Genomic DNA, 26090 nt, shown 5'->3' on the forward strand with positions numbered 1-26090 from the left:
GTGGTCTTCTGATGAGCGTCTGTTGTGTCGACCAGTCTTAAACGCTAGGTCAAATTCAAGACTCTTTTCCTCAGTGGTTCCATGTTGGTGGAATGAGTTGCCCAGTGCTCTTCGTTCTTGTGATAGTTTTTGGTCTTTTAAGCACTTCTTATACATTATGGTTTGTATGCAGTAGTACTGTTTTATTTTCATTATAGGCTGTTGATTAATTTGACATTGTTTATTATTGATATTCTCCTTAATGTAGTCTTACCATGTTATTGTTATTATATTATTGATTGAATGGGCATTATTATTTATTATTGCTTTCCCCCCTCATTTTAATTGTTTATTTCATTAGGCTATTGATTGATCGATCCCTGTTTTAAGTATTATATTGTTTTGTATTTGTTAAGGGTAACCATAACCATCATCATAATGTGGTATTTTCTTATGCACTTGAAACAAAGAATAAAAATCTTTCTTTAAACGTAGTACCACTTTAAACACATCACACACTGAACAGCAAAGTAGCTTCCTGATTATGTGTAAAATGTTTACAGAGTATCCTGATGTAGTAGGTCCATGTTCTCATATTTTTACAGCTGACATGAAGGCTGCAATATTACATTTTTGATTTATAATGGAGCACCCTCTCTGACTAGCAAGCCTGTGGTAGAGGCATACGATTACAGACATATTGAGAGAGCCTATCAATGAGTTGTCACAGTTTTACATTTAGACGTATTAATTTGAAATGATGTACGTCTACGAGAGGATTACACATCACTGGCAAGACCTGATCAAATCATACCAATGCAAAATGCTTCTCCAGCAGTGCAATCGCAGGTAACAACGATACCTTAACAGCATTTTCAGATACCGCTGTTCTGAGCATACTAAGCATTTGTAACTTTGAATCCCTCCTCACGTTAAGCTATGGTCCAATAATGTGTTCACTAAAACACAAGTAACGTTATTTGTCGGGCTGATTCATAAATGGGCATACCGAGGTTGTCGACCTAGCAGGCTAGGTGGCGTTTATTGCCATTCGCAAAACTAAGCAAGAGTTAACGTTAATGAAACTTAACATCGCCTTCTCCAGTGACTTAAGTGTATTCAAATGAAGTTGCAACGATGATGGCGGGAATCACTGGTTACGTTAAACCATTTGAAACAAGTAGGACTGTAAATGATGGTGACTATGGCTAACGTCACTTCAATATAGCAGAGCCCTTTTACTTTACCTATCAACTGGCTAATGCTAGCATGATGTAGCATGCTATGAGCTAATATACTTAGCATCTACGAAAGAACAGCACATATCTTTTTTCACAAAGAATCTGTCACAACTAACAACGATGTCTCTTACAAACAACTACACAATGTATGACTATCAATTTTGTATTTAGTCAGACTGTGATAAGATATAGCCTAATGATAATAACAGCAATATAACAGCAACACTTATTTAGGTACACCAATACAACCCCCCCCCCCCCCCCCCATATGTTTACAACTAAACACCATAGAGTCCTCATAACAGCTAAGAATGCAAACAGGGGGTGGACAGAGTAGGCCAGAGCTTATGACTGTTCTATCACTGCACACTGAGGCATGAGAAACATGGAGGGGAGTCCATATAATTAATAAAGCATATTTATTAAAGCATTTAGGAACAGTCAGTACAGTGAGGACAAATGTGGTGCAAGTGTAGGTGATTGTTCAAAACAAAATCAAAATGCAGATGGTGGGAGATAGCCTGTCTGTTGGGTGGAACAAAGGCTTTCTTCGAGTCCTGCCCTTTAGTGAGGCCAATCAAGGAGGACCTGCTACATCTCCTTCATCATTCATTTAGCAGATGCTTTTATCCAAAGCCACTTACATGTCAATCATATTACAAGAGCCATTGACCCCAGAGCAACTTGGAGTTCAGTGCCTTTGATCAAGGGCAGAATGGTTGAAGCCAGGAATTGAACCCACAACTTTTCAGCCTACTGCATTCCAGCCCACCTTAACCACTATGTTACCATCTGGAAAGACCTGCTGGAAAGACAGGCACACAAGCATGCCGAGTGGGCGGAGCCAGTGCAGACCCAGCGAGGTCAGTCAGAACATGTAGAGGGGATCAGTGGCATGGAGATGCAACCTGTAAAGAGGTGTAGCATAAAACAATACATTTTCACAGTTAGGTGAATGTGAAGATATATACATGCATGGCTGATTTGATTTATTCTTCTCATTATTATTGTACATTTTTCATAATTTGTAAAAATGAAAAGACCTTTTGGTGTTAGTAACGGTAATGACTGCGTCCACAGCAATCAAAATGGTCATCACAACAACAGCACCTGGAGTAGAAAATGAGCTCTTGAACTGCAGGTAACTATCTCATCAACTTAAGATAAAACAGTGCTGTTGAATGAGTGCATATACTATCTTTAAATTTAGTCACAATATGCTTACTGAGTAGCATCTAATGCTGCCACCTTCAGAAAGTAAATACTAAGCCGAGATATTGTCAAAAGATGAACATTAACATTAAATATGGCTTTCTTCATCATTACAGGATAATCTTCTGAGTACATAATCACAAGGCTGCTCAACATGAAGCATGCGTTTCATCTCATTGAAAGCTTATTGGGCTGTTGGGCCGCTGTTTAACTGAAAGTGAAGGTGATGTGAATAATTACCAGCATAACATTGAAAGAATCAAAATCACCAAAACCACAGCCCCAGCCACAGTCACTCCTACAGTAATGTGAAAACGATTTTGTAAAGACTCAAAGTGATCAAACCATCCGTCTGCAAAATATTAAGAAATGTGAATTAGTTATAAAAACACACACACAACATTGTTAGTACATGCATGGTTTGAAATATATGGCAAAAGTGCATTTCGGTTGTGCCCACAAAAATGTTGGGACACCAGGTAAATGGTTCATAAAAGGTTTTACTTATGTTTCTTGATTAATCATGTAATCATGGTGTGTTTTGGGTGTAGAAGGTGAAAGGTATGATTCTATCTTCCTCACAGAATTGCATTATGCACACTCAATTCTAACTGGTATCTGCTAGACAACAAGTACCAAAACATGATTAGTTCATAGATTTTACATGTATAATACATTTTATACAACCCCACCCCCATCTTGCCTGTTCATAATTCTGAGAAATTCTTGAATTGTGTGCATGTGTGCGTGTACGTGTTTATGTTTATGTGTGTGTGCGTGCATGTGCTTGTGTTTGTACCTGTGTGTGTGCATGTGTGTGTGCATGTGCATGCATGCGTACATATGTCTACTGTGTGTGTATGTGTGATACGTATGATTACTGTGAATGTATGTGTGTGCGTATCTGTTTATGCAGAAAAAAATTGGTCATCCTAGGCTAGGGGTGGGCAAACTTTTTGGCTCAAGGGCCACATTGGGTTTTGAAAATTGGCCGGCGGCCGCAAAACACCCCCAACACCCCCCCCCCCCCAGCGACACACACATAAAAAATAGCCTATAATTTAGTATCAAAAGTATTTGTTATATATTACAACATATTAATTGCTTAAAAAATACTGCTAATTTGTAGCCTGGTAAACCAGACCCTGGAATCTTTCAGATTAAGGGTCTGGCCACGAGTAATGAAAATGGCCCAATTCGAGGGGCGGCACCAAGCATGCATTTGAAACTCTCACTGCACGCAGTTGGATAACGCTACGACCAATCACAACAATTCACGGTGTGACGTATCCAGTTCTTGCAAAGGAACGATTTGAGGGCGATTTTCTGCTCCTCTTTTAGTTGAAAAGCCAAATCTAAATCCTTTATTGTAGCGGCCAAAGCCGTTTCAAACAACTGGTGTTCATCGGTAGCCATCTTGCAATGTTTTCTAGATGATTCCGGACGTCGCAGCACTGTCGTCATCAGTGTAGCTCGCCTTTGTCCCGCCTACACCGATTTGATTGGTTCCTCTCACTCGAGAGATAGAAGAAATTTGGATCATTGCTCGTGGCCAGAGTATCTTGCGGGCACAATTCAAATTCGAACTCTGGATTTCCAGGGTAGCTAATTTGATGCTGCTTAACAAATGTAGAAATTGTGCACTATCGCTTTAAGAACAATTCACGTTTATTTCTCAATGCTCTTCTGCCTGCTCCGTTATGGCTAGCGTTGTACCTATGGCTGTGCCCTCTCACAGTTTATAAATGGTCAGCCTCTCGTGAGCGCAGACGCGTTCCCAATTAAATGGAGTAGCATAACTTTCAAGTTAGATCTGCTGCAAAAGAGATAACTAAGAATAGGCCTATTATCTCTGTTTAACATGATGTTGACATTAACATTGTAAATGTTCTCTGAGGAGAGTGAAAAGCAGTTTGCAGTAAAGCTAACCAACGTTGTCTCTATCGCAGGAAAAAAATAGCGAGCCGCCTGATAACCAAATTAAATGCTTGTCGGGCCCGGATGAAAGTGCTTGACGGGCCGGATTCGGCAGTTTGCCCACCCCTGGTGTAGGACAACGACTTTTCATTGACAACAAGGTATTAAACCAACCAACAATATAAAATATCAAGAAGAGCTCTTTTTTCATTGAGTTAAATCGAAACAATGTCTTCTATTGCTCGTGCACTGATAGCCCTACTGGTAGGCAATTATTACATCGCAGTGTTTGCAGTGAACTAACATTATCGTTTTTTTAAACGATAAAATTGTCCCACGCCACACTTCACCGTGAACTCTTCATAAATCAAAACGGAAACTCAGTAACTGAGTAGCCTATAGCGTCAAATATTGTCCCCGAGTGGTATAATGTTTAATTGCTGCCATAGTGAAATTCATTCCATTGCTTCAAGACACACTATGTAACGCAACCTGCATTAGTTTAATCGACAACAAATTAACATGATCGACGAAATTCTTAATGATCAACTATTGATCGTCGATTAATCATGCCCATGCCTAGTACAAACAATGTTAGAGTTTGTGGCTATATTTGAATGGAGCTGGTAAAAAAAAAAAAGATCATTATGAGAATGTGTGGACACAATAGGATTAAAAGTGACAGTGCGCCGTTTACAAATGAGTTAAACATCAAATGAGTAGTATTTCTAAAATAACTGTCATTACTATCATTTAAATAATATAAAAATGTTTTACCTTTGTGGATACTCATAATTTTGTGATTTATATTGTATTGAATATGCCATTTAAGAAACTTTAGTCTTTAGGAAGAAATTGTACTTTTTAATCGCGATTAATCCATTTCAAAATATTAGACTTAATATCATTATCATTTGACAGCACTAATTATATATTTAAAGGTGCTCTAAGCCATGCTGGGTAACATCACTTCTGTTGACTTTCAAACAAAACAGAAAGTTAGATCGCTACCTCCTCCCACTCCCTCCCGTGCTGCTCCCGTGCAATTGAAACTCTCCTAAACGCGCATCTCGTCTGTGATTTGCTGGAACAGTTTGTTATGTTTTTATGCCAGGTTTGCCCAGGTTGTTTTTGTTGCCGTTTTTGGAGCCTAGGCTGTCCACAGAGATCACATTTTCTTTTACAGTGTATTCAGGACACAGGCAGCTAGCGGTTGGTTAGGTGATAAGGAAGTAGTATAATACTCTTTTGATCCTGTGAGGGAAATTAGGTCTCTGCATTTATCCCAATCCGTGAATTAGTGAAACACACTCAGCACAAAGTGAACACACAGTGAGGTGAAGCACACACTAATCCCGGCGCAGTGAGCTGCCTGCTACAACAGCGGCGCTCGGGGAGCAGTGAGGGGTTAGGTGCCTTGCTCAAGGGCACCTCAGCCGTGCCTACTGGTCGGGGTTCGAACCGTTTTTTTTGTGTATTCAGGACACACAGGGCCGACGGAAGGCATGGGCATTCTGGGCAATTGCCCTGGGCGCCAAACTACCAGGGGCGCCATAGCGCAGCAAACTATAGGCTACAACATTGAAAACACATTGATTGTCAAATAATGACATAGACAGTTTAAATGCGGGAGCAGTAAGTAATTCATTTTCAGTGATATCGGTTAAATAAGTCATGAATGAGACGTTCAAAGCCTAGTGCTGCAGAATACAGAAAAGTGCACAGGTTGAAAAACTTTTCTCCCGCATATGGGTGCTGATCTTCAGCCTGAATCGTCAGGTTGCTAGCAGTGGAACGTAGCAGAGGGACAACAATGTAATAAGGAAAAATCTGAATTTCACCATGTCATTGAATCAGGGGAGCAATGAACTTGTTTACCCGCAATAAGATGGTCCAATGGCGGGGTAATATGAGACAGCGACACTCGAAGTGTGTTCCTAATGTCATGTTTAAATGCACACCTAACAGACAGCATTATATTAAATAGGTAGTCTGATTTCTGTATAATAGCCTGTAATAATATGTTTAGCCTTTGTTACGTGAAAGCCTAATTGCTTAATTGTAGGCTAAAATTTTTTCAGTGAGGCCTGGTCGCAATCGTCCCGCAACATTTTTGTTTATTTTTCCGTGCGGTCCAGTAGCGCTGGAAAGTAGCAACGTTGAGCTCCCCCACACATTCAAACCAGCCCCGATCTGCACGCTGCAGCCAGGGGCTTCTGCGAAGGTAGCACATATTCTATGAAGATGGAGGCGACATATTTCTATTTCGCCCAGGGCGCAGGGTTGCCTTCCTCTGCCCTGAGGACACAGAGAGCTAGCGGTTGGTTAGGTGATGTTTGCAGTAAGTGACAAAATGTTTTAGCCTAAAAAACGCGTGGCATCGCTTAGAGCACCTTTATTCAATTTTTACATACAATAAAAGGTACTTACTTATAACAGTGAGTTGAATTGAGATATCATCATAGTCTTTAGATAGTATTAAGCATTTGTAGTGTCCTGTATCAGCAACACGCAGTTGTTTGAGGTGCAGTGAAGCATTTCCTTTGCTAAGTTCTTCCTTGAAGAGGGATGTTCTGTCCCTATAAGATGGCATTTGTTTGGTGTTTATATTGGTGTGATCTTTATAAAGGTGCACTACAGAACTCTGTCCTTGGTCGTTCAGTCTAAGCCACTCCACAGTCATATCCTCAGCATTCATACTGGGCTTCAGGGAGCAGGGAAGGACCAGATCCTCACCAGCAGCAGCAGTAAGAGGACCATCTGGACCAACTACCTGGAAATCCCCTGTAAAAACAGACAGACAGCTTAGAGGCATACATACATACAATTCACCACAAATACAAGAGCAGATTATATGAAGATGATGCTGTTTGTTTAATCATACAAGAACATGTCGCTTCCTTGAAAACAACAGCAAATTACAGTAAAAAAGTATGACAATGTTTAAAACCTAATGGTAATAAGATGAGCTGAAAAACTGAACTAAACAAAACAAAACTGTTGGGTTCTTATGCAGTAGTTAACATGCAGTTTTCAAAAGTTGCATTTATATTTATAGACCTTACATTTATATTAGTGTTAGTTATTCACACAGTCAGCTGGCAGATTCATTATGTTCTGTCCTTGTATATCCGTCTATTTATTTTATCTATTGAGCATGCATGGGGTTTTTGTTATTTGGTGTCCTGGGTTGGTTCCAAGAGCTCTGAATGTAAAATGAAATGAGTCTGTATATTCAAGTCAACTGCTGCAATTGATTGGTCGATGATTATAACAGCAGAATAATGGCAAATAAGGTGGACTCAGTGGAAGACATGTTTCCTCTGAGCTTTCGGAGGCAAGAGAACAGCAGGCGGCCTCCATGTCTGACGGCGTGTGTGTTGGGGCCACATGTTGTTCAGAATGAGATGGGACTCAGCGGTCTCGCACGAACAGGTTTCAGCTGTGTGGCAGTCTTCTCATCAATGGTAGGATGGAGCTAAGCTTAGGGATCTCTCATGTTCAGCAGTTAAAGTCTATAGGCACATCCCAAAGCTCTATTTGTATACAGTATCTCTCCTCGGTCCTCGAGCACGTGCCCCAGAAATCGTTCAAAGCTCAACATCATCAAGGATGTCTCATTTCTCTAATTGCAACTAGAGGAGACAAGACAGAGGAGAGAGGATGGAGGTGGAAGGCCCGATACACAAGGAAACACAAGAGCATCCTATGCGGAAGTGTTTTCAGTCTGAATTGAGCGATCATTGGTCCAAACTGTCAAGTTGAAAAGTTCCCTCCCACGTCTGTCAACTTTTGGTTTCCAACAAGTTCATAGGGATTTATTAGTGACGATAAAGTAGTAGATAGACCTAGAACAACAGATTTTCTGTGTTTGACATTATGTGTCTGTGAATTGACCGGCAAATGCCTTTCATCTGTACAATTGAGATTTGTCCGTTTGTCTGTAGTTTTGCAAATAGGGAAACAAGCATTTGAAGGTAGCTGGCGGGCGTAATGTCTAATGCCACTTTGCTTTGGCCCGGGATTGTATTTTATTCACGAATTTAGAAATTACTTGACGTACTTTGAATGACAGAAGGATTATCGTATTGTATTGTATTGTTTTGCATTCTCTTGGAGAGTGCAGCAAGGTATGGTGTATGGTCTCATTTATTAAGATTTGTAACTCTTTGGAAACAACTATATGTATGTCTGTGTAAATTCACAATTTGTGTAAATTGTATTATCTATGTAACTGATGTTTACACTGCAAAAAATGAATTCTAACCAAGTGTTATTGATCTTATATTAAGATTAAAAAATCTATTTGGTATTGTTTTTAGTATGGAAAGACTTACCTAGCGCCCTCTCAAAAGATCATTTTGACTTAATTTAAGAAGACTTTAACTTATTTTAAGTCTTATCAAGACAAATTTGCTCAACGCACTGGCAGACAAATTTGCTTGTTTTTAGGACAAATTTGCTTAACGCACTGGCAGACAAATTTGCTTGTTTTCAAGATGAGATGTCTTAAAATAAGTCAATTTTTTTTAAATTAAGTCAAATGATTTCACAAGAAAGCGCTAGGTAGGTCTCTTTATACTGAAAACAATACCAACTAGTTTTTTTATCTTGATATAAGATTAATAACACTTGGTTAGATTTTGTTAGATAAGCAGTTTTTGCAGTGTATTCATGTAGTATGGGAATTTGTACCATGGAAACAAGTGTGGGAAATGTTTGTTGTATGTAATTTCCATGGTGCTAAGGTGATGATGGATTATGTTGAACGTCATGCTGGTTTTGCAAGGGATTCATGACCAGACACCAGGATCAGCAGCGTACTTGCGTAGTTGTGGCTGGCCAGGCAAAGATTTTACTGGGACACGCTAGAAAAGGTCGTAAGGGATTATGTTGCAAAAGGTGTGTGGTTAGCAACACTGCATGAAAAGTGATTTTCGGCAGTATGAGGCACTGTAGATTGTCGTGGAAGTTCAGGTTAATGGCTGTTCACGGCAATTTGCAGGCAACGCCAAAAACTGCCATGAATTGTCAGAAATTGACGTGGACCTTGCTTGGCAGTCGTCCCCCCATGCCCCCAGTCATCCTAATTCTAGGGGAGGCTTTAACATGTAAATGAAATTGCTGTGAGCTATACAAATGCAAATCAGGGTAGCAGGGGGAGTGAACTGTGCATGCTGGCATGACTGTGGCCTTGCTTAAACAGTGGATGTGTTAACCACACAACTCCCAGCAATACGCTCAACAGGCAGGTATGACAGGTCTGTTCCCTGCAAGCTCCAATAATGTAACCTGACTTAAAACAGTCGATAGACTCAAGTTTAGATTCGGATTTTCCCTTCACACCAACACAATGAGAATTTCAGAGGCATATATATGAAAATGATTGTCTTTATCACTATTTTCATTCAACAAAAATATATTATATTAATAGATAGGCTATTTAACTAAAATAGCCTAAAGATGCATGCTTAGCATTTTGTGATCATTAAGGCTACTTGAACTCTTAGTCAGCTGTATATCCTCTGATTTTAATATTTACCGATATCTAGGCAATATTTGTAACATTTATTTTGTATTTGGCCTGTTATTAAATCATGTAGAGAAATTTAAACACATTGTGAAACTTAAAGCCCAAATTTGGAGACGTGCATGTCGAAGTTTGCTGCAAATTCAAATCTGGATTACTCTGGAACTGCTAACTGTACAGGGGACTGCTTTAAAGCTTTGTATTCGGTAAGGTCTGCTGTTTATTATGACCGCCGCTAGCGAAGCTAGCGAAATGGTCATATAGTGATTGTCAATTTTTTTTTTTTTTTTTTTCCCCCCGTCATCTACTTCCTGAATTTTTGGTCACCGATACCCGGGACACCAAAACACCGGGGCACATGAAATTTGGTGGGTATGTAGCCCCTCTAGACTTTTATGGAAACATTTTGTTTGGTCCCCAGGCCCACTCCCCCCACTCCCCCCGCGCTGGGCCCCCTGAACCGCAAAAAATGCAGTTTTACCTAAATAATTATCTGAACCGTGGCACCGAGGATGAAGAATTTTTTATGGTATGTTGGTCTCAAGGGCCCACATCAACCTAGCCCATAATCACTCATTTGTGATTTACACCCCCCCCCCCCGGAAAAAATAAAAATGCAATCATTCTGCTTTAATCGCCCCTCTCTTCAGTTAAGATGTTCAGAACTGCACCAAATTTGATGTGTATGATTAATCTGACATTATCTGGGAGTATGCCAAGTTTCGTAGAATTTCATCCATTGGGGGGGGGGGGGTCTAAAAAAAAAAAAGTTATGTGTACATTTAGTGACTGTACACTCATTGGCCTGTAAATGGTGGTACACACATATACACATGCACACAAACACAGGCACGCACATACTATTGGTATCACAATACAAAACAGGGGGGCGCTAGAACGCCTAAACTTCAAAACTGCCTGGGAGGCAGAACAAGCAGGGTGTCTTGTAAAAAGAAATGGAGTCTGGAAAACCCTACACAGACTTCACTACAGACTTTAGCAGACTGGTTTAGAAATAATTTAATAGCCAGAAATATGCCTGCCGTGCCCTAATAAAGAAATTTGGTTAACTGCGAGTGAATCCCGTTTGCAGCCGTAGAAGAAACGCAGGACAAATTAAACATTCTGGTTTTCTCCGAGTGCAACGATGATCGACAGACATCATTTGGACAAAATATAGAGCATATTAACCTCCGTTGCTCAGCCAAATGCCTTCCTGTTACGTCCTGTTAGGGACTGTTCGTTATTTATTGAAGGGGCCACCGGAGCAATTTTGAGTGCTTCAGTCAACAGTTGCATGACCCTCCCTTGCCTGCTAGAAATTTTCAATGACCCTCCGACAGAATTGTTAAAAAAGACATGACCCTCCCCTGCCAATTGTGCTGCTTTGCGCCACAGCCACACACTGTGATAACGTTCTTAAATCAATCTTTCCCATGAGCTTGCATGCTACCAGTCCTTCCTTTTCAAATGTGTTGCACCTGTATGTGATTAATAATATGACAAATAATATTACATACACACACATATATATATATATATATATATGCATATATATGCATCGTTATACCTTTTTCCGTGTTTATCACGTATTTTAACTTTCCCATGCTGTCTTGCCGTTTTAATCTTTTCCCGTAGAATATCCCATATTTTAATACTCTCATAACAGCCCTGCCATCAGGCCTGTCTCTGTGTTGCCCTGTTACCCCTTGCCCTTCCAACAAAACAGATGTCTTCAAATCATCGTTATCCTTGCTTGAAGGCGAACTTAGACTGATGTTAACCTATTTAAGTTTAACGGCGTGATTGTCGTGAGCACGATTCATTGGCGCTTGCATGTTCGGTCTTATGTCTACGTGCGCACCTGCCTACCATCAGGCTACTCAGCTAGAGAAAGAATTTCCCCTGTTTGTATGTTCACTCCAAGTTGGCCTACCATAACTACCATAAGTAGCGCGGAGGTACAATTGTTTTCTACGTTGGCTTACCATAACTTACCAACTCTGCACTGTAGACCCTAAACTGGCTATTTATATTTTTTCTGTGAAATAAGCAAATGTATTCTTTCAACTTTATGAAGCAGAATTACGCACTAGGCTACTTGGAACGTAACACATTTGACAAAGAACAGATGTATGTTGCTAGTGACAAAATATTAACTTTCAGTGTTTTACGATGTCTTTGTCATGGGGAAGTGTTTTTCCCCATGCATTTATTCTAGGCTACTGTCAGTGACTGCTGTGAGAGAAGCGGGTTCTGTGTTTCGTTCATTTCAGTGACTGACACGAGAGAAGCGGGGTCTGTGTTGTGTTGCGTTAATTTATTTTCATTGGGCATGCCCTGCCGTGCCGTCCACAGCTCTTCAGTTCCGACAAAGCCTAAATTACTCCTTTTGAAACAATGAGTGCAGGTCGCGCGTTTGTATGGTTATATTGTTTGACAGGGGGGGATCCCAAGCAGCTTTCAGCCATAAGGGTACTTTGAGAGCATTTCCTAATTCACCCGACACTAATATTCAAAATGTTGAAAACTATTTCAGCATAGCCTATAAGCAGTTTAATTAAATGTAATGTTAGTTGTAAACAAACAAGCTACTTGGTGATGCTTGGCCTCACAGATGCGCTCGTGCCTTAGATGGCAAGAAAAATCTTCATGATATAGGCCTATTAACTGACCACCCGATTCACATTCGCTAGGGGGCAGGGGGGGCATCAGACATTTGTATCCAGTTAATCCGGCCCTGCCCCCAACAAATCACACCTTCCCACCTCTGTGACAGCTTAAAAAAAGTCGAGAGGACTCCTAACTCACAGACCTATTCACAAACCTGTTTTGAAATCCTATGCAGCTACAGGAGCTTCCAATCGTGAGGAAGCAATTTTGCATTGTAGGCATAACTAACATGCAATAACGCCACCAACAACAACCAAAACTAGGCTACTCATTGTCAACATGTAAATTAAATGTAACATTATTGTGAATCAAATTAAAATGTTCTCTTTTGCAAACGTAGGCATAGTAACAGATTCATTTAATAATGTTACAAAGATACTACATCAATCCGTATGTTTCATTAGGCTACTAGGCTATTTGTTTTGCCTTACTCTTGATTCATTTAGGCTAGGCCTTTTTATTCAGGGGCCGTATTCACAAAGAATTTTAAAGGTACCATATGTAAGATTGTGGCCAAAACTGGTACTGCAATCACTTTCAAATTACTGTAGAGCGATGTATCCCCTCCCCCTCCCCCCTGACTCGAGGTTGCCAACCTGGATGCCGAAACACTACTGACTTTTTTTTTTTGTGATTATGATTTTTTATTTTCAATCAATAAACAACACATATCATACAGAGAGAGCATTCGGATGAGAATAAAAATAACATTTAAATGAAATAAAGTAAAATAAAAACACACACAGAACACAACACACTTAACAAATACTGGCAGCAAACTCATATTGACTAAAATATTTAAAGAAGCTCTTTAAGGGCAGAGGCTATATTCATCCAGGTGTTTAGAGTGGTTGTCTTTGCCTTATTAATCTTTGCAGTTGTACACTCAAGGCAAACTATGTAATGAAATGAGACTATCCAGAATTGCTTCAAGTTTGTATCTGGGGTTATTCACTGCTGTAAAATAGCTTTTTTCGCAGCTGTGAACCCTGCCATCAACACTTTTTTGTCACGTAAAGAAAATTGGTACTTTGAATCATCATTCAATAATAGTAAACGGGTCCAAATCCAAATATAGATCTGTAAGATCATGTAACATAACAATCACATACTTCCAGAATAGATGAATCACTGGACAGTCCCAAAACATATGTAGAAATGTACCAGTGGCGTCAGTGTTACAGAAACTTCAGTATGGATTGGGTATGAGTTTCATGCGATATTGCTTGTAAGGTGTGTAGTAGAAACGATGGATAGTCTTAAAATGAATAAGTACATGACTAAGGTTTTTAGAAGTAAGGCAAAGGTTTGACCACACTGTTTCCCAGTCCGGGTGGAATCCTAACCAAGAAAGTTCCAAATCCCACGTTGATAGTATCTTTAAAGGCTTATGAACACTACTGAGTAAAGAATTGTAGATTACTGTGACCGCCCCTTTAGGATCTTTGGCAGGATCAATCCAGCTAAACATTGGGTGGTCACTCAAAACAGAATTCCATGGAACGCCATAAGCTTTCATAGCAGATCGCAACCTCAGGTACAAGAAAAAAGAGAAGCCAGGTAGGTTGTATTCTGCTTGGATATCCTGGAATGTACGCAAACCAGTCCTGTCAAAAATATTGGAAAAAGTAAAAACCCATTTAGACGACCACAAAGGATAAACAAAAGGTCGTTGATCAGATAAGAAGTGAGCATTGTTCCATAGAGGAGATAGCTGAGACAATTTCTTTGAATGGCCTATTGCTTTTCCAGCACTGTACCATGCAGCTAAAGTGGATGAAATAACATTACCAAATTTATGGTGCGAGTTGTGACGTCCTATACCTGTGAAGGGCAGATCTTGAAGTCTATGGGGATATACAATAGCTGATTCTATGCTTCTCCATGGCACTTTACTGTCTTTGTCCGTCCATGTTCGCATAGCTCTGATCTGGAATGCCCAGTAATATATCTGAAAATTAGGGAGGGCAAGGCCACCTTCTAATTTTGTTCGCTGCAAAATAGAAAAGCTTATTCTGGGTTTTCTGCCGTTCCACACAAATCTAGATACAGCAGAGTTTAACTCTTTAAAATATTTGGGAGTGGTGTGAATGGGATCATAAAGAACAAGAAATTCAGGCGTGGTAGAATATTCATCTTGACTGTACTGATTCTGGCTTGCATTGAAATCTGAAGGTTAGTCCATCTTTGAAGATAAAGTTTTATTTTCTGGCTGAATTCACTGAAATTTAACTGGATGATACTTGACAGAGAATCCGTTATTTTGATTCCTAGGTATGTGAATGATTTAGTGAACACAATATTGTTAGGAAGGGGAATGTGTTGAGAGATATTGTTAAGGGCCATTAAGGAGGATTTATCCCAATTTATCATGTATCCAGACATGCTACTGAAGTGGTGGAATAACTTTAAGACATTAGGTATTGAGTTTTTTAAGTCTGAGAGGTACAAAATGATGTCATCCGCATACAACAATATATAATGTTGAGAACCAAGTAAAGTAATTGGTGCAATTGGCTTTGTCTAGTGAAAGTGCAAAAAGAAGTGGTGATAGGGGACAGCCTTGACGACAACCCCTCTGTAATGTAAAGGGTAGAGACTGATAAGTTCCTGTTGAAATAGAAGCTGTTGGGTTACTATAAAGGGTTTGAATGGTATATATGAATTTAGGACCGAAACCAAAATGTTCCAGTACTGTCCATAGTAAGTCCCACTCAAGTCTGTCAAAAGCTTTGTTCAAAACTGTTGCATTCAAATTGACTGCTAAATTCTAATAATCCCAATCGCGATGCAAATGGAAGTATTTTCCAAGACTCAAACGGGCCTGTCCCAAGGAGAAAAAGTATTCATTTGAAACTTAAACACACGTGGGGAAACTGAACAGTCTAACCAGTAGACTATGATAAACTAGCAAATTAAGCTACTTTGTTTACAATATTTCCAGGCTTCAATCAGTGCTGCTTTTCATTCAGACTTATGTGCACATTTATTTATTTGAGTGTTTTTCATGATTATGTTGCTATTTCTTTTCCGTGTTTGCTTTGATTGATAACTGTGGTGATTAACCCATTCGCGCTGGATGCTGCATGACGCAACATTGACCCTCCCGCTGGATGCTGCGTAGCGCAACATTGACCCTCCCGCTGGATGCTGCGTAGCACAGCATGCTTTTTATGTCATGTTTCTAGGTGCTACAGAGGCTTAGATATTACATTTTGGTAGACGTTGACAATTTTTAGTATGTTTTCAGAAAACCCTCAGGAAATAAGGTTATTTAGTCTAGAATGCCATAGGATTCTATAGGCGTTTTTAGCAGGCATTTTAGGAGTAAATGGGTTAAAATCAGAGGAAGGTTAAGTTTAAAATAAAAGTGTCTAAATTGAACTTTTTTTCCCTTCTGGTCCTTATCTGAAATAGATTTTTTTTAAAAAAAAACAATACTTATCAATATCGACTGATATGAAATACTTATATTGTGATACAGTTTTCAGCCATATCGCCCAGCCCTACTATGAAGCATACCATGTTTAATAGCATAATTCATAGAATTCAAGATTAGGGGCCCAACAACATCCCAAACAGCCAGGTAGAGTTCCGGGGGGATTCCGTCGGGACCGGGGGATTTCCCTTTTTTAAGAGATTTGGCCGCATTATGAAATTCCTCCAACATAAGAGGTTCTTCTAGAACAGGGATTCCCAAACTGTGGTACGCGTACCCCCGGTGGTACGCGAGCTGAAAAGGGCAATGGCGGAAAGGAGTTAAAAATGATTAATTAATTAATACTCTAATTAATTCATAAATAATACATAATTTCGAATCGGGTTATAATGATATGGAAACGTGAAATTAAAGGAAATCATTTGTAAACTCTATAATAGGGTATGTTTTCATTAAAAAATAAGCTACACACAATAGGCAACATGTGATTTTCTGCGGGCAGCCAGAATATTTGGCGCGTTAGTTTCGTTGAATATAGGCTAGGTAGAAGGCTGCGTAAACATGGAAAACTGGCTAAAAACAGGGACACTGTCCAAAAGGCCTAATTAAAGCGATCGAAGAGGAGAAGCGAGAGAAACAGAGCAGGACACAGGTAACGATGGAATGGGATGGGGGGCAGACTAATGAAGGTGGAGATGGAGCGCATGGGAATAAAAGAAAGGACGAGACAGAAAAGACTGCGCGAAGAAAACGAAAGTATGATGATATAGGCCTAGGCTTCACGTGGATTGGGAGACAGACTGCCCAAAGCCACAGTGCGTGGTCTGCAGCAGGCTTGGAATTTCACCATTTTGGGGGCAAGGCCACTGGGCCTTCAGTTGGGCATATTTGGTGGGGGGCACAAAGGCCACATGTCAGGGCACCAAGGCCAAAGTTAACAATTTCAATCATTTTTATAGCCTACTGTATACAGTAGTCTATAAAAAAGATTGAAATTGTATTTAGCCTATTCAATAGACCTGCATCACTGTATGAAACATTACAAAAACATGAAACATGACATTATGTAAATCATCTGTAAATCATCTGATCATCTAATATTTACAGATATCTAGGCTATATTTAACATTTATTTTATACTTGGCCTGGTATGAAATTGAACAATTTAAGCACAACTAAGCTTTAAGAAACTCAAATAGCCTAGATGCATGCTTAGCATTTTGTCATCATTAAGGCTACTTTAACAAACTCTTAGTCAGCTGTATATCCTCTGATTTTAATATTTACCGACATCTAGGCGATATTTGTAACATTTATTTTGTATTTGGCGTGTTATGAAATCACGTAGGAAAAAAAAATTAAACACATTGTGAAACTTAAAGCCCAAATTTGGAGACATGCATGTCGAAATTTGCTACAAATTCAAAACCGGATTACTCTGGAATGGCTAACTGTACAGGTTGTGTTCGGTAATGTCTGCTGTTTATTTTGATATATGGTTTGCCATGTTTTGAACGAAGGGTTTGTTAAGTATTCCAAGATGAATGATGGAGATGGGCGCAGATCCTAGAATTTATGATTCAATTTAATCATAGTATTTATTTGTCTCGCGAACCGTTCACCAAATGGCTAACATCGTTTAAAAGCTGAGAAAAAGCTCTTTCATGTGATGTGATACTTGTGATGTCTGTATGATGAGTAGGCTACTTCGCAAGTAGTTCAACTGAGAAGAATGGGAATCTGGACGCACTTACTTTCTTGCCGTGCGCTGTCACTTTTCCACTGCGTAAAATGCTACAATAATTTGCGCTGTGAAAGATTATTTTGTCAGGCCATAGGCTAATAAAATACGCTATTAGTCCGACGCAAACCAGAATATTGAGAGAAGGGGGCACCAAGGCCACAGTGGCCTGTAAACCTCTGATTTTCAAAGGGGCATCTCGGCCAACGCAAGGGGCTACGACGGCCATGGCCGTCGTGGCCGCCGTGAAATTCCTACCCTGGTCTGCAGTGAGATCTAACCATTCTAATGTGGTTCTCCACACTGTTTTTTTTAATGTGAGAGCTCATAGACCAGCTGCACATTTTGAATATGTTATCATGTAGGGCGGCCAATTAAACAACGATGCCTGGAATGCGTCAATAGAATGAGTTACTTTTTTATGTATTGGATGGTGGGGGTACGCGAGCCGAGTCAGGATGTAGAAGGTGGTCCGCGGGGAAAAAACTTTGGGAACCGCTGTTCTAGAAGGTCTCAGTCTTCTTCTGGTAAGATAGGCAGGTTCAAGTTCTCTAAAAAATGTTTGCATGTATGTCTGTCAAGAACCACCTCTGAAGAATATACTGAGGAATAAAATGCTTTAAAGCTGTTATTAATAGCCCTAGGATCTGTATTTTGCCTTCACTGTTTCGTAACATATCAATATTTGCTTTGGACTCGGTTTCCTTTAACCTCAATGCAAGCAGATGGCTAGTTCTATCTGAACGAAAATACAGCGGGGAAAATAAGTATTGAACACGTCAACATTTTTTTCAGTAAGTATACTTCCAATGAGGCTATTTGCATGAAATTACAGTATTACAGTCATCGCTTTCAAATGACCACTTCAGTCGCGCATTACGAGGTGCACACCAGCACATTTAAATGACTTGACTAAAACCGTGCATAACTGGAGGTACACCTGTTATCTGAGCAGTCTGTATGTCCTAATTTTGCGAATGCGAGGACGATAGGAGTCTGTTGCATAGATGTCCGAGTCATGCATAATGTTTGAAAACCACTGGCTCGTAATCACAATAATTTAACACACGACAGTTGGATACTTCATCATGTTCCCATGCCTACATTTTGGTGAGTAGCATAGAGATCGTTAAAACAATAAAGTATGGCTCTCCGTTTGGGACATCAAAAACTTATACTTTTAATAGGGTAGACTACCGTCGGAGATGCTGACTTGCAAAGGCCTCGGGATAACACGTTATCTCCACTATCATCAGTCAATGCCTCCTTGATCAAAGTGGGGAATGAAAGAAAAAGTGTAAGAACCACTGGCTTTGAGAACCACTGGCAAGTTACCTGCAGTACAGAACAGACAGAATATTGCAACAGAAAGTTGCCTTTATAATCAACTACTATTTGTTCCAACAGCATTCAAACAAAGCCTTTATAAAAGTGAAAAAAAAAAACATATTCCATAAGAAGTAAAATAAAATACTGTTACTGTAGTAACTGTATCCCAAGCTTCAGCTCCCCACGTCTGTGACAGGCAGACGTGACACCGCTAAATTCTCAGCTTGTTTATATCCCACACTGAATGCGTAAGACCGCTAGGCCCATCACTGTGGGGTGCGGTAGCCTAGCCTACTCTCTGGGATTTAAGTCAAGCAATATAACCATACAAATGTTTCAAAATTAGTAATTTCGGCTTTGCCTGAACTGGCCATTGTAGGCTACGTATAAAAATAAACAAGTAGGCCTATTCTCTATCCAAAGATATCGGCAAATGTTTGTTTTCCAAAGTAAGAATTTCACTTCACCATGCACCTTCGACAATGAATAGCTCATTACACTTATGTTACTGTTGAACCTAGGCCTAACTGGTATCATTACAAACATTATTCTGTGTCCTAAAAACTGGCATCTTATGGCATTGTATCATGTAAAGTTGCAAAATCTAGAGAGGTGGTCAGCGGGGGACAATTGAGACACACATTGGATTGTGTTATTACTAGGGCTGTCAATCGATTAAAAAAATTAATCTAATTAATTACATACTCTGTGATTAATTAATCTAAATTAATCGCATATATAATTTTTGCTGTGAAAGTATTTTAAATATTTAAATTCAAATGAATCATTAATGTCACTAATGCTGATTATTCAAAGTTCAAAAACTCTTTTATTATTATTTTTACTGTTCAAATAATTGCCATAATAATCTATGATATGACCTAATATGCTGAGGAAATAAATTCAAATGTGCTTCGGGATGAAGTTTTTTAGGGGACACAATGAAAATTAATTAACACTCCCCTCAATGTCAACACTTATTTCTTTGCATTGATGTGCGACTATTGAGTTGATGAACTCCGGTCATATGCAAATTCCTTGCTGCAGACATTGCAGAGGACTTTATTTTCAACATTTTATTTTTCTTCTCTTTCCTTCATTTTACAGTCTAATTTTTACTGACTAGAATGGCTCGGGGTCAAAGGTCATACGGAATCGATTAATCTGCACTAATGTTTTTAATCAGTTATTTTTTCTCAAATTAATTAATCGAAATTAATCAGTTATTTTGACAGCCCTAGTTATTACTTGAACATTCCACACTATCCACAGCTGTGGTATCGGGGGCAGGAGGATTACTGTTAGCGCAGGCTTTATATAAAATTCTTCAACAGAAGGCCTGCCTCGAATGCGAGCAAGATGTTTTTGGTGCCCTGCATGTTCTTAACTAACAATGATCATCAGTAGCCTAATATTCGACCATTATTTTGTGTAAATGGGCTATGCATTGGGTTAGACACCAGGGGCCATATTCACAAAGCCTTTTATCTTACCACTAGGAGTAGGCTACTCCTAAATAGCAATAAAATATTTTAGCTATAGGAGTTTCTCTTATTAGTTATTCACAAAGCCTTTCAGACCTACTCTTAGTAAGGGAAAATGACAACTCCTGAACAGATTCTGGAGCTGAGCACTCTAGAATCTTTGACTAACAGTCTAAGAGTGAGTGAGTCTTCGTTGCTATGGATGACGTTATTACTCATGCACGAGCTTGACTGAAGTGACCACCTTGATTGGCTGATGATTGTAACGCAGGAATGATTCCAAACATCTCCCTTACGATGAGTGGCAGGTGACAGGTCTGAGAATGCGTGCGCTACAAAAGGGCGGAAGATGATGAATAACTGAATAAAAAGGCCTAGCCTAAATGAATCAAGAGTAAGGCAAAACAAATAGCCTAGTAGCCTAATGAAACATACGGCTTGATGTAGTATCTTATTAAATTAATCTGTTACTATGCCTATGCCTACGTTTGCAAGAGAACATTTTAATTTGATTCACAATAATGTTACATTTAATTTACATGTTGACAATGAGTAGCCTAGTTTTGGTTGATGTTGGTGGCGTTATTGCATGTTAGTTATGCCTACAATGGAAAATTGCTTCCTCACGATTGGAAGTTCCTGTAGCCGCATAGGATTTCAAAACAAGCGAAATGCCACAAAACCGGTTTGTGAATAGGTCTGTGAGTTAGGAGTCTTCGACTTCTTTTAAGCTGTCACAGCTGGTGGGAAGGTATGATGTATATGTTGGGGGCAGGGCCGGATTAACTGGGCACAAATGTCTGATGGCCCCCTCTGCCCCCCAGTCAACGTGAATCGGTCAGTTAATAGGCCTTTATCGTGAAGGCACGGGCGCATCTGTGAGGCCACACCAAGTAGCCCGTTTGTTTACAACTAACATTACATTTAACTAGACTGCATTTCCGGCGGGAACTGCGAAAGTGTGCTTGCCCTGGTCCGGTCACCAACGTGAGCAGACAGTGACATACGCTATGCTGAACCTGGCTTGATCCAAGCATTCTAACAGCGCCTTTCAGTGTTGGAGCAGTGGCAATACCTCAAAAGCTCTATTCAACTATTGCCTTGAATGCGGTTCGTTGGCTTTTACCTGTGGCCTGCCTTCGAATTTAGCTTCTATGACTAAAATCAAATCAATAAAATAAAACAACAGCAGTGATTGGCTGCAAAAATAAATAATGTCACGCGTCTTGCACCTCTCAAACTGGGCTATCAGGTAACCTAGAGAAAAATTTGAAATTATGAAATATGACTAAGGCATTAAAATGCTGCTTGTTTGTCAGGATACTTTTTCACTGATTTATTTTAGAAATATGAGCTATGAGTGTGAATGTTATATATTCCATCCCCTAATTCTGTTACTGGTTTATTTGACAAATAATCTATATGGATTTGCTCTATAAAGACCTTATGTCTGTTTGGGATTGTTTTGAGAGCCTATTGATGCATCTCAGAATAAAGGAATGTCCACAACATTAGTGATGTTTTTTTTTTTTGTGTGTGAATGTATTTTACTTAACTCATTGAATGTAGCTGGATACTCATGAACGCATGTCTCTAATAGCCACAATAGGAGTAATTTTAGCAACACCGTATTTTGTGTGGCCCATAACGACCCAGTGGATCATGAAAATGTGCCAAAATTCACATTGCTTGCTTGTTGTTGGTACATTAATCCCATTCAGATTGCCACTTATCTGAGATGTAAGAGTTCAATATAGGTTTAAGGTCTGGGGCAGGGATTTGACATTCTGTGACTTCTTCATTGAGGGCTTGCTTAGCAGCACTGTCCGCTTTCTCATTTCCCCTCAGACCAACATGGCCTGGGACCCAGCAAAAAACTACACCCAAGTTCTGGTTCTTTAGATGTTCTAGTTGATCAAGCTCAGCTTTGGTTGTACTTTTTGCGTGACATTAAAGCCTACTGGAAAGATTTTTAATTGCAATTTAATTGAATGCAATTTACTTTTACGATTAAATAAAATTAATTTATCCCTCTCACCCATAGTTTTCTATTTATTTACAAATGTACATAGGCCTACTGTAATTACATTTATACATAGTTATTCTACTGATCTTTATACTATTCATCCTGCACATAGACTTATTCTTACTACTCTTATAATGTTGTTTCTGCACTACAATGACACTGTTTCCACACTGCACATAGCTGTATGTTATGTACATATCTGTTATATATTTGTCTTATTGAATATCCATATTTATTCTGTTTTATTATATTCTGTTAATACACTGCATATACACTGCAAAAAATGAATTCTAACCAAGTGTTATTGATCTTATATTAAGATTAAAAAATCTAATTTTAAATCTAAAATCTAGTTTTTAGTATGAAAAGACTTACCTAGAGCCCTCTCAAAAGATCATTTTGACTTAATTTAAGAAGACTTTAACTTATTTTAAGGAGTCTTATCAAGACAAATTTGCTCAACGCACTGGCAGACAAATTTGCTTGTTTTTAGGACAAATTTGCTTAACGCACTGGCAGACAAATTTGCTTGTTTTCAAGATAAGATGTCTTAAAATAAGTGAATTATTTTTTAAATTAAGTCAAATGATTTCACAAGAAAGCGCTAGGTAAGTCTCTTTATACTGAAAACAATACCAACTAGTTTTTCTTATCTTGATATAAGATTAATAACACTTGGTTAGATTTTGTTAGATAAGCAGTTTTTGCAGTGTATCTTTATTATTATTTCTACTATTATAATGTTGCTACTACATACATTATTCTACTTATTGTTTGAGATAACTGCTAATACAATGCACAAGTGCACATATTTATATTTAATTCATATTACTCTAAACCACCTTCTGTAAATCAACTGTATACTACTGTCTACATTGCACTATATTTCTTGACCTGTCTCTGTATATTTCATCACCTTTCTATACTTTGCATCACATTGTATGCATACTGTAGCTACATGAATCACAGCTAAGATCCTTGGTTGCTATGAAGGCCAGTGGTTCTAAATGGATGGTTGCTATGGCCAAAGGCCAGTTATCTCTGCCGTTGTCAAGCGGGCATATCCTAACTTTATCTTATTTTAAACATCTCTATTTTACTTAGCCTACTTCCATACAGTGACTCCTATTAAGAAGTGGCCACTTAATTCGCGCTTACCGTGATTCACGCAGCAACATTATTAAATGAATCTGTCACCATATGCCTATGCCAACGTTTGCAAAGAGGAGAATCTTTTAATTTGATTCACAATGAAACGTTACATTTAATGTACATGTAAACAATGAGTAGGCTAGTTTTGGTTGTTGTTGGCGGTGTTACTGCATCCCTTAGTTATGCCTACAATGCAAAATTGTTCCCTCGTGATTGTTAGACGCATTTGAAAACATCGCGACATGAAATGCCACCACAAAATATTGTTTGTGAATCGGTCTTATTAGGAGTCCTCGCTTAAGCTGTCACAGACTCAGGCGCTACTTTTAGGGCTAAAATGCTTCCTGAATTACTCTTAGTAAAAAAAAAATTGGAGTCCTAAAGTTACGAGTGACGAAGTTACGAGTACAAGCATCTCATATCAAATGAACATGGCATTATGCTAAGCAACATAAATCCCAATTAGCAACATACATCTTCTCCCTATCTAGCCACACAAGAAATGAATGATAGTTAATCTCTGCTTAGCATGCTTCTCCACTTAGCATTCTAATAACAGAAGGGGCACATTTATGTTGACCACTACAACATGACTCATGTCTGTAACTCTATAAAACACTTACTTTCATAAAGGACACACACCATCCAGCACAGTTCTACACATGGAAACCGATATTTTGGGCACTTGTTTGGCCACGAACTCGTCACTCTGAAACTAGACTACTGTAGGCTGCACCCAGGGTTGCTAGGGGCAACATCAAATAAACGAAATGAGTGTCTTACAGTATTAAATGTGTACGTGTGATTACGAATGGATGTGTGTGGTTTGCAATTACAATAAACAAGAAATAACATTTCCAATCATTTCCCATTATAAATTACATAATATTTCCACCTTCCTTACTTGTGAAGCTCACATAATTCTAATGATGTCACCGTATGTATGTGAAATGTAATACAACGTTGCCACCTAGTGTTCAGATGTATTTAACATTAACGTGACATGTCCGGTTTGTACTGTCGTCAAATCCATGCTTTGAGGAAAACAATGTTTTTATCATAGTTTCCTCTTCAGTGAGCGATTACCTGGTCGTTTTTGTAACAGAGATGGCTGTTTATTGTCCCTAGGTTTACAGAAACACCTATTCATATTAATACGTATGGAAATCAAGTTAACGCTGCCGACCACTGTTTGTCTATTACATGGCCCAGAATGCCTTGCATGTCTTTACAACAAAACAACCCAGTAAAACCTAATTTCCCGTAAACATATGAATTTGCATACTTGTAACATTTTTAATAATACTCTCCCATCATGATATTTAACAATAAGGAACATTTTAATTAGAATACCGTCAATGTGAAAACAACTCTATTATGTAAGCTATATATAGCTACTGTTCTCCTTGCTATTTCAGTTCGTAAGTCCATACTATCCCATGGCAGAGCAAGGATTTCATGATTGGGCAAGGTTGCCCGGAGACATTGTGGCTACCCAGAGAAATTGAGCATACTTGGAAGGCATTGTGATAGAAGGTGAATGGTGCAAAGGTGAATGGTGAGAGTTACCAAATACCTGTAGGTGGGTTTTTTTTAGCTTATGCACCCTCACACTGGAGTCCCCAGTTCATATACAAAATTTGGTATCGATATGTGACAGTGTTCCAGAGATATGGACGACTTCCTGTTTCGGAGCTTCACCGTCGATTTCGTTTGGCTGTGACGGGCAAACGCTTTTGAAAATCACAAATCCTTCCAGTAACTTTTGTGAGGCTTGGTCCAAGGATAATGTACGTCAAGATTCGTGGCGTTCGGACCAAATTTGTGACCTGTGAAAATTTAGTTTCGCTTTCTGTTCAATCCAATATGGCAGACGAACGACACGCCCACCTGACGTCATCTTCGCGACCAACTTACACCGGTACTGACCGGACGTTTTAAAGTTGAAATGGTGTCTCTGTCTCAAAGGGCCTAGGCGCTAGAGCTGACAAAAAATGAGGGAGACGGGAATAATAAAACTTAACCCTCTAACCGCCCATGTCGCAATATTGCGACAAGCGTCATTACTGAATAAAACAGACGATAGACGCGAGTACAGTGTAAAATGTCATTTGTACTCTTGACCACTAGTTGGCAGACACCCAGAGCTTCGATTCAAGCTCAACCTTTTTTTTCAAAGTTTTCAGGAAGCATGTGAAAACACGCGAGAAAAACACGAAGAAGACGTGCATTTCCTCCATAACGCGGAAGCGATGCGGGCCATAGTTTTGCACAAATTGAAGCAGAAATACACCAAATGTTGAAAAAAAAATTAACGTGTGATGAAGTCTTGGATCTGTTCACCTATTCTGATTCTGAAGGAGAATA

The 26090-nt window shown here is 39.2% G+C and overlaps 1 protein-coding gene across 4 annotated transcripts in view; it reads right to left on the reverse strand.

Annotated features, from left to right (window-relative positions):
* Window positions 1-1622: 1622 nt before the first annotated feature.
* The window catches only part of LOC143137406 (myelin-oligodendrocyte glycoprotein-like), a 35565-nt gene continuing 11097 nt past the window's right edge, over window positions 1623-26090 (reverse strand). The window contains exons 3-6 of one of the 4 annotated variants that reach the window (XM_076297592.1): window positions 6780-7133; window positions 2673-2784; window positions 2264-2330; window positions 1623-2128 (exon numbers count right to left, since the gene is read on the reverse strand). In XM_076297592.1, the coding sequence (XP_076153707.1) occupies window positions 2273-2330; window positions 2673-2784; window positions 6780-7133 (524 nt within the window). In that variant the 3' untranslated portion in view covers window positions 1623-2128; window positions 2264-2272. The remainder of the gene's footprint in view (window positions 2129-2263; window positions 2331-2672; window positions 2785-6779; window positions 7134-26090) is intronic. The other 3 variants (XM_076297615.1, XM_076297598.1, XM_076297606.1) reach the window with 3 other exon arrangements.

Source organism: Alosa pseudoharengus, unplaced genomic scaffold, assembly GCF_046254945.1.
Source record: "Alosa pseudoharengus isolate Yale_2024_CS ecotype anadromous, Long Island Sound unplaced genomic scaffold, YU_APseudo_1.1 YU_APseudo_1.1_scf_1, whole genome shotgun sequence".
Taxonomy (NCBI): domain Eukaryota; kingdom Metazoa; phylum Chordata; class Actinopteri; order Clupeiformes; family Clupeidae; genus Alosa; species Alosa pseudoharengus.